Source organism: Neovison vison, chromosome 4 (assembly GCF_020171115.1).
Source record: "Neovison vison isolate M4711 chromosome 4, ASM_NN_V1, whole genome shotgun sequence".
Taxonomy (NCBI): Eukaryota; Metazoa; Chordata; class Mammalia; order Carnivora; family Mustelidae; genus Neogale; species Neogale vison.
Window position 1 is genome coordinate 123,800,008 of NC_058094.1, and position 9,339 is coordinate 123,809,346.

The window sequence follows — 9,339 nt, forward strand, 5'->3', positions numbered from 1 at the left end:
CAGCAAAAGGGCAGAAGCCCAAAAGGGAATATACAGAGGGATCCTTCACTTGAAGAAAACAGAACAATTACATTATTTTATATATTGACAATTTGATAATAATAGTGATGGACGTTGAAAGATCTGATGAGATAAGAACAAATAATTCTAAATAATTCATAGAAAAGTAAGCAAATAAAGAAAAGCAATTATTAACTCCAGGGAAAACAAAAAGCTGAATGAAAAACTTACTCCTCAGATACGACTTCATAAAAATTTGAAACTTCAGTTTATCCAATGGCACCATTAAGAAAGGAAAAAGGCAAACCACTTTCTGAAAGAAAATACCTGCAAAATGTCTTTTTGACAAGATTCATATCCTGAATATTTAAGAAAGTTCCTCAAATCAATAATAAAAATGACAAGAAACCCAAATAAAAAACATGGGCAAAAGGCTTTAACAGAGTTCACAAAAGAAGATACCAAAGTTACCAATAAGTACATGGGAAGATGCTTATTAGGGAAATGACAGTAAAGGAATTTAATTAAAGAAATTTTAAAGACCAAAAAAAACAAAACAAAAAACAAAACAAAAAACGCAAGAGATCTGGTGTGACAGAAATATTCTATAAGTTGTGCTGGGTGATAACCATGCAGATATACAGACACATAAAAATTCACAAAGTGGAATACTTAAGATTCGTATAACTTATTCAATAAAAATTATACTTCAATTTTTTAAAATATAATCCTCAGCAATCAATGGTTTTTGCCATAATATATGACGAGAGAATGCAGAAGTAAAGAGATGAATGTAAGACAACTAAATCTTTACCTATCTTCACCAAATATGAAAAAGTAAATCAAGAAATAGTTATATAAGCATATCTTATAGAGATGTTGTGCTTAGTAATAGCTTCCTCTGAGGAAACAAGACTGGAGGTTGAGGGCAGGGGAAGGGGGCCTGCTATTTTTCATAATAAGCCCTTTACATTACATTGCTTTATTATTTGATTTTTAAATTGCATACATTAATTTGGTAGGAAATTTTTCCACGAATGTTAAAATATAAATTGTATGATTATTTATATAAACATGGGACAGACAAGGCCTTTTAAATATGCTTCAGTAAATACTTGGTTTTAAGATTTTATTTATTTATTTGAGAGAGAGAGCAGGGTCGGGGGAGCCGCACAGGGAGAGCAGAGGGGGACAAACTCCCCGCTGAGTGTGGTGTTGCAGTGGGGCTCAATCTCACCGCCCTGAGAACATGACCTGAGCCAGTCAGAGGCTTGACTGAGCTACCCAGGCACCCCTCAACGGATCCTGTTTTGTCAGGGCAGCATGCACTCCCCCTCTGGGTTTTGACTTCCCGTCCTTCACCAGCAGTCCATTTGGTCCAGGGGGAAGTTCTCCATCCCGGCTTCAGCAGGGGTTTGCGACTCAGGCGACTCAATCCAACCCATGGTCCTGGTCCTTGGCCAGAGGGATTTTTTTCCTCCCAGAGAGAAGCACAAGGCCCCATTTAGGCCAATGAGAACCATACTGAGTTCTCCGTAAATGCTGAAGGAAAAACACACTCTCCTCTAGAGCTGCTGACAACCATCTTACCCCCAAGAGAGAAAAACTGGCCCCAAGAATGAGGCTGACAGGGGGCGCCTGGGTGGCTCAGTGGGTTAAGCCGCTGCCTTCGGCTCAGGTCATGATCTCAGGGTCCTGGGATCGAGTCCCGCATCGGGCTCTCTGCTCAGCGGGGAGCCTGCTTCCTCCTCTCTCTCTCTCTCTGCCTGCCTCTCTGCCTACTTGTGATCTCTGTCAAATAAATAAATAAAATCTTTAAAAAAAAAAAAAAGAATGAGGCTGACAGAATGAAGAGCAGAGATGAAGGCATGTGAGCCTCAATGTCTGTGGTTGAACCCCAGGTTCCAACAGGTCTGAGGTTTGTCTACCCCAACCGTCTTCATTAATTATAAGAGGAAGTATCACATAATGGGTTCAAACATCACCCTTGCTACTTACTGTGTGATCCTGGGCATGTTACCTAACCCCTTCCTCATCTTTAAAATGGGGTAGTAATAGTACCTACCTCAATATGGGTGTAAGAACCCATATTCTCATACGCATACATTTATATATATATATACACACACACAGGTGTAAGAGCATTTGTAGTTTAATACAATTATCTACTTATATGTTAAAAATCTCATTTAAAATTATACGTGCAAGAGCCTTATTTTTAATTTTAGTATTTAGTTTAAATTTTAGTAATTTAGTAATTATAGTCCCCTTTTTACTTAAATCAGCTTGAATTGAGTTTTCTGATATTTACAAGTGGCAGGGCCCTGATTAACTCAACACCCAAGAGAGAAGTCATACAAAACCAATTGATAGGGGCACCCAGGTGGCTCAGATGGTTCAACGTCTGCCTTCGGCTCAGGTCATGATCCCAGGACCCTGGCATGGAGCTCCTAGTTGGGCTCCCAGCTCATCAGGGAGAGTGCTTTTCCCTCTGCCTCAGCCACTCTCTCCTGCTCATGCTCTCTCTCTCTCTCTCAAGAGATTAAAATCTTAAAAAAAAAGAAATTGATAGATTTAAGCAGATATACATGAAACATAAACATAATATAAATATAAACTATGGCAGAAAAAAAATCAAAAAATTAAAAAGTAAACAGAAAATAAACCGTATTTGTAACCTTTAGAATAGTTTTCACCCTTACACAGAATAGGGTGGAGATGCTACATTAAATGGGCAAAAATATAAACACACAATTCACAAGTGAAAAAAAAAAGGAATATAAAAATGTTTGGTTTTTAATAATCAAACAAATGAAATAAATGGGAACTCATTTTTTTCCAATGACATAGCTAAAGACCACTATGAATTTTATTATCCAGTGTTGGCAAGTGTCTCATGTACCCCTGTTGAGAATGTTAATGGTTACAACCATTCTGAAAAGCAATCCAGCTATAATAAAAACAAGCATACCTTTGACATTATACTTCTAGGAATTTATCTAAGGAAATACTTCAGAGTAGATGCAAACATTTTCCCTACTATGTGCAACCATTTTCCTTACAAGTTTTCCCATGGATTTGTATTTATATATACAGAAACATGGGAAACTGAATGTCCAAAAAATGGGAGATTCATTAAAATCCATGCATCGCAATACTGTTCAGTCATTTAAAATGTCGACGGAAAATATGTACATACTCAAGAATGTTCAACATTATTATGAAATTAACAGGTTAAAAAACTAAAGATATGAGCCTGTTTTTGTTGTATAAATACATCTATGTACATATGGGAAAAGATCCACTAGAATACCCATCAAATGATAGTGAAGTTTCTGGGTAGTAGAATTATGATAGTCCTGATTTGTTACTAGTTTTTTCCTTGCTTATATATTATTCACTCTTCTGCACTGAACCTTCACAGACCTTCAGTAAGAACAAAATGTATTTTAAATTCATTAAAAAAAAAAAAAAAAAGTAAGACCGCCTCCTGAGAGTAGCTTCAGTCATGCATTTGGAGCTCAAAATGCATGCAGCTGTTAGGTGTAGCACAGACGATGAGAAAGTCATGGGCGTAACTCGCTTTTGAGAAAATTTGGTTGTAAAAATGAGCCAAGGTCTCCAGAACACATGAGGCATACAGATATTGCAGTGGAACATCGGTGCATTGGAGAAGAGGAACAGTCCAAAGATCTAAGAGGAAGGAATCACTGCAGGAGATGTCTAATGCCTGCGACAGCAACTTACTGTGATTTCTACCCTCCAGTGGCTTCTGTTTGGGCTTGGCTGTGCGACCTGACCTGAATTCCCACATGCCCTTTTCCTTGTGCTGCACGGGCTCAGAAAAGGGGCAGAAGGTACCCACCGGTAGAATCCATATTAGCCTTTCGGCGTCTTTACCCCTAAACTTGGTGCAGCTGGCCCTCTTCATCAGCAACTTTCCCCAGGGAAGAAAATAGGATTCTTGAAGCTGGATGCAGGTAAACCTCCCTTAGACCGCCACTCCCATGGAAAAGCAACCACCATCCTCAACTGCAATCATAATACACACCCGACCTTAATAATAACAAAGTGAGTTTTCAACAGTTCATAAGAGCTTGAATGCTCTGTAAGACAGATTACATTTTCATTCATTTTGGGCATATTAACAGCTGGTGACCTAGATTAAGAAATAATTTAATATGTGAAAAGGCAGACTATTATCACTAAATTCCTTCACAGGTGGAAGGAAAGCAGATACAATGAAAAGCTTCCGACCAAAGATTCAAGTAATTACCTGGAAGGGGAGAGTGGGGAGGAATACCTACGAATGGGCAAAACAATATAAGGAAAAATGATGACAAAACCTGGCTGGGGTGCCGAAGGACCCTGGCTACTTCCTGAACAAGTAAGCAGAAACTGGAAGAGGGCAAGAAACCTTGCTAATTCAGCTACTGAAGGAGCGCAGAGGAGGCTCACGTTAGTTCAGGATGAGCTTGGGTAGATATTAAAAGAAATACAATCCTCTTACTGCACTGAGTGTGCATGTGTGGAAGGAGGGACTAGAGGCAGCCACAGAGCCTCTGGGCCTGGGGATTGGCAAAGGATCAGTGCCCCCTTCTGCTCAGTTCCTCGACATCTGTGGCAACTGGGGAGCAGCCTGAATCAGGGTCTGAAAAGGGAAATTCACTGTCATTTTGAGCACGGCGGCAAATCTGACTTCCAGTAAAACAGGAAAACACTAGACACCCAGAATCCCAGAGAGGGAAAATACTGCCACATGAAGGAGAACACAGTTCGGCTGATACAAACCAGGGGCTCAAAGAGCAGTGCTCATTTTCAAGTACAATGCTTAAGCTATCGTGTGAATGTCCTTTCGCTGGAGACACAAATGAAGACCCAGTGCTGGCAAGGTCTTGATGACAAGCGCCCAATGTCTGGTACAAGACCTCAACTGCTCAGCGCTGTGCCTGGTGTAAACCTGGGATTCATTTGTGCCTAGCTCTGGGAGAAAAAAATAAATTACTGAGGGGTCAATCTGCCGAGGAGCCTGTAACACACTTTTTTAATGCAATAAAACGCCTTCCTCTGTGCACAAATGTGCAGAAAAGAACTGTAAGGTTGGGGTCATATTTATTTTTGACCTTCCAGAGGACACTGGCGTCAAAAGGGCCACCCACTGAGAGAGACCCAGAGAAGGACAACAGAAAATGGAAAGAAGTGTGTATCTAGATGTCTATTTGGAACTCCTGGATTCACTAGACAGCACCGTACTAAAGCCACTGGTTTTCCGTGATGATCCCTTTCGATCCATACAGCTTCTGAGAGTAGCTTCTGTGCTACCCCAGCCGTTTCTGCTGCGCTCGGGTCCCCAGGAAACCCCGCGGGGAGGACCGCTGCCGCAATCTCCCCGACCCGCGGGCCAGCCGGGGGCGAGGCAGCTGCGGGCAGGGAGATGCGCTGGGCTCCGGGGCAGGCAGCCGGGAAGCCGCCGCACCTGCCACCGCTCGCGCCCGCGGCCGCCCGGGAGAGCCGCGGGCCGTGAGGGGGGCGAGCGTGCGGGGAGACTCGGACGGACCGCGCGCCCCGACGCTCCCGCCTCCCCGCCCGTGGCCGCCTCACCGCAGCAGCGGAAGCGCCGCGCAGGGCGTCCCCGCGCCCCCGGCCCCGGCCGGGCCTCCAGCGCGGCCCCAGCCCGCTCGGCCCTCGCCGCCGCGCCCCCGCTACCTGCCCCGCCGCCCGCCCTGACCTTTTCCTGCGCGCGGTTGAGTCGCTTCTGCACGTTCTTGGCGAAGATGCCCGTCTTGATGTCGGCCATGGCTGCGGGTCCAGGAGGCTGCGAGGAGCGGAGCGGGAGGCGGGCCGGCGGCGGCGAGGACCAGCGGGAGCAGAGGAGGAGGAGAAGGAGCAGGAGAGGAGGAGGAGCGGGAGGGGCGGCGAGGAGCGGCGGAGGAGCGCCAGGAGGGGTGAGGGAGGGGCTCAGCGCCGGGACCGGCTTAAAGCGACAGAGCGGAGGCGGGGCGCGCGGGGCCTGGAGGCGGGACCGGGCCGAGCCGCGAGAAGAGGAGAGGGAAGGAGCCCGAAGTCAAAATGCCTACTGCAGTGGAGGAGGAGGTGGGAAGGAGGAAGAGGACGACGCCAAGCAGCAATTCCAGGGCCCTGAGGCAGCTCCGGAGCTCTATAAAGGCGGAGTTTGTGCTGGGGGAGACTGAGAGGGGCCCCTTTCTTTCCGGGTGGGGGAGGTGTGGGGGAAGGAGGCGGGAAGGGGAAAGCCAGGGTTGGAGGTGCTCCGGCTGGAGGGTGGATGGGCCGTCCAGAGAGTGCAGCCTTCCCCATCTGCGTGTTCCAGAGCGCTGGGCCTCGCCCCTGCCCTCAGGAGGCTCACAGACCAACGGAGGAAAGCGGGCTGGGAAACCAAGTCAGCTCAGGGGTTAGAGCTACAGTAGAGAGGGAAACCAGTGCACACACTTGTTCAAACGTTAAGACGAGATTTGGGGTCGGAGGCAGGGAGGTTGCATGTTGAGAAGGGCCAGTCCCTTTAAGCAAGAGGTTGTGCTTTGGTGATCTGTGTAATTGCTGCCTGGAGCCTGTACCTTGGCACGGAGACTTACTTCCCCAGAAGTGTTTCCTGGCAGAATTAGGTCCTTTACCGCCTCACTTGAACATTGCAAGACCCAGGTCTCTTAACCTGTTGCTTCTTGCAAACAAAGATTCACCCTCCCCAGCTCATTGATCAGAAGTAAAGAATAATAGGGATACCTTTGCCGTATACCTCACCCAGAGCTCTTGAAGACCCTGACCAACAGCGAAACTACCGGTATTCAGTTCTCTCTGAGAGTATGAACCTGAAAGGCAGGTGACCCAGCAAGCAGGTCAGAGGTCAAATCAGGCACCTGAATCCTGTAAGTCCAAATGAGTATCCCACTGCACCTGTGAAGCAGACTGTTCCATGTGTTGCCGCCCCCCCACACACAATACCCCTTGATACTGCTTGCGAAGTCCCCTCACCTTGACACTACAGTGGCACCGTGACTGGCTTTGGCCAATAAGATACTGTGGAAGGACACTGGGCCAGTTGCAGCCTAAGCCTTGAGAAACCAGGAAGGCGTGGCACCCTGAGGGAACCCTGTGCCACCAAGGAGAACGTTCAGCAACCCTGATATGAAAAGCCCCTTGGAGAGGCCATGGGGTAGTGGGGAAACCCCAGCAGACCCACTACCTCAATGTAGCCCTACAAACAATCATCAGTAAGATGACCAGAAGAATCACCCAGCTGATCCCTTTACAGTGCAGATTGGTGAGTAAACAAAAAGAGGGGTTTTAAGCCTCTCACTTTTGCAGTGGTGTATTACTGAAAGACCCAGTCTATTCACCTAACTCTTATTTCCTTAGGATGACTGTTTATCCCAGTTTGCCTGGGATAAGCCAGAAAGTCCTGGGTAAACCCAGAAGAGTCAGTCACCCTACTTCCAACATCCCAAGTAAACAGAAGTTTACTTCAGAGGGAAATAAAGAGAATATTCCTCTCTTGGTCAACATTCCATAGAAAAGACTGCCCAGAAGCCAGGAATTGAATCAGTTTTCTAAAACAGTGGCCTTCAGAACCTCAGCTGTGCCCTGAGATCTTGCTGTGAGGATACAAGCCGCAGAATGCTGGAATACACCAGAATGTTCTGAAGCATATCTGTCCATGGTCACTTTTATACTATGAGTCCCAAAGCCTCCTCTGCTCCCATGCTGGGCCTGGTTATATCTTCCCTTGCAGACATCACTGGCCTCTTTCTACCAAGCAAGGGACAGAGTTCCAAGCAGTAGGTTTACTTTTCCTCTGCTTACTTAGGTCCCAAGCCATGAGTTCCCACGGCACCAGCCTTTGTCCCTCTTTGCCGTTATTCCCCCACCAATTTTTGGCACACAGCAAATGTCTTGAACTAAAATTGCAAATGGCGAGCTTCTCTCACCATTGAGATGCCCAAATCTAGGTCTGTAATGTGGGCGGAACTAGGAAGCTTGTCATTTCTTGATAATTCGATTTGGAAGACATGCTGAGCATGTTACAAAGTTGTTATGCGCCAACTTATCAAACCATTTCCCTCCAGCTGAGAGGTAAAATGGTATCAATTTTCAGGTTGCCACATGGGTTATTCTAGCCAGCCTGGAAAACTGAGGAAGCACGTTGGCTGCTACTTAGTAGGTGCTTTGTAAATATTTGTTGAAAAGAAATGCATGCATATATGAGACTAGATCTTGAGCATCCGTTCTTAGCTATTTATTCTCCTATTTCTGCAATAATGCTACTGGAGTGAGTGTAAGGGGGACCCCAACAACAATGATTTTTTTAAGTATTTTTATGCCATGGAGTAGAGGCTTTTTTCCTACCCAAATATGAAATCTTATGCAGGATCCAAATATAATAATCAGGTAGATCCCTCTCTGGTCGTGGAGGGTAAGGGGTACCCAGAGCCCCCCATTAGGCTAGACGTTATTCCCTGCATCTGTCTCTAAGGAAGATCTTCAGCTCTGCGGACCTCCCTGCACTCAGCAGAAGTCCTTCTGCAGGACAAGTGATCTCAGAGGCACCTTCCACCTCCAGAGTTATAAGAGGTGGAGGTATAAGAGTTGTAAGTATAAGTTATACTTTTGTGTGCATTTTCTTCATCCCCAACATGATTGGGCCTACACGCCAACATTCCTTGCTTGCTTGATTATGTTTCTTCCTCCTAGTTCCCGCCCATTTTTCTCCCCAGTCGAGGAAAAAGGAGGTTCATGCCTTTCTATGTAGATTCCACCATGAATTAGGAATAACCTCAATTTTTTTTCCCATGTTGAGGTCAGGCTTAGGTGTCAAGTTATATGTAACATTCATTCAGGTAAGTTTCACAGAAAGTATCCTGACTCCAACTCCAAATCTTCATCGAAGCTAGACAGAATTCCTGAATTATTTTTAGCTTCCAGTTTACCTTCTTTCCTCCTAAATTGCACTTCAGATGGTTGACAAGTCAAAAATGAATTATGATAGATTTTGATAATTTGGAATAGGCCCAGAATTATTAGTGTTACCGCAGAACTCATTTTCTATATTTTTTAATGGCACAGAGATTTATCCTTGCCTATCTTGTAAGTCCAATTAGACCCTTAAGGAGACTTATAAATCCATTTTTATATGTCTTGCTCTTTGCAAGCATTTATAAGAGTTGTGATACATGCCTACATATTCTAATTAGCCACAAAATCTTTGTGTTCCTATATCTAATGAAGGAGGCATTCATTTCCCTTCAACATTTAGTGGAACCTAACTGGAATTTTGGCCCCAACCAAATCAGGAGTAGTTGTTATACTTCAGAGACTCAGAAGCAATTT

General features: G+C 45.2%; 1 protein-coding gene across 1 annotated transcript in view; it reads right to left on the reverse strand.

Moving 5' to 3' along the window:
• AMPH (amphiphysin) overlaps positions 1 to 5,835 on the reverse strand; it is a 269,962-nt gene extending 264,127 nt beyond the window's left edge. Inside the window, exon 1 of the mRNA XM_044245644.1 lies at positions 5,729 to 5,835. Within this exon, the coding sequence (XP_044101579.1) occupies positions 5,729 to 5,797 (69 nt within the window). The 5' untranslated portion in view covers positions 5,798 to 5,835. The remainder of the gene's footprint in view (positions 1 to 5,728) is intronic.
• Positions 5,836 to 9,339: the final 3,504 nt, after the last annotated feature.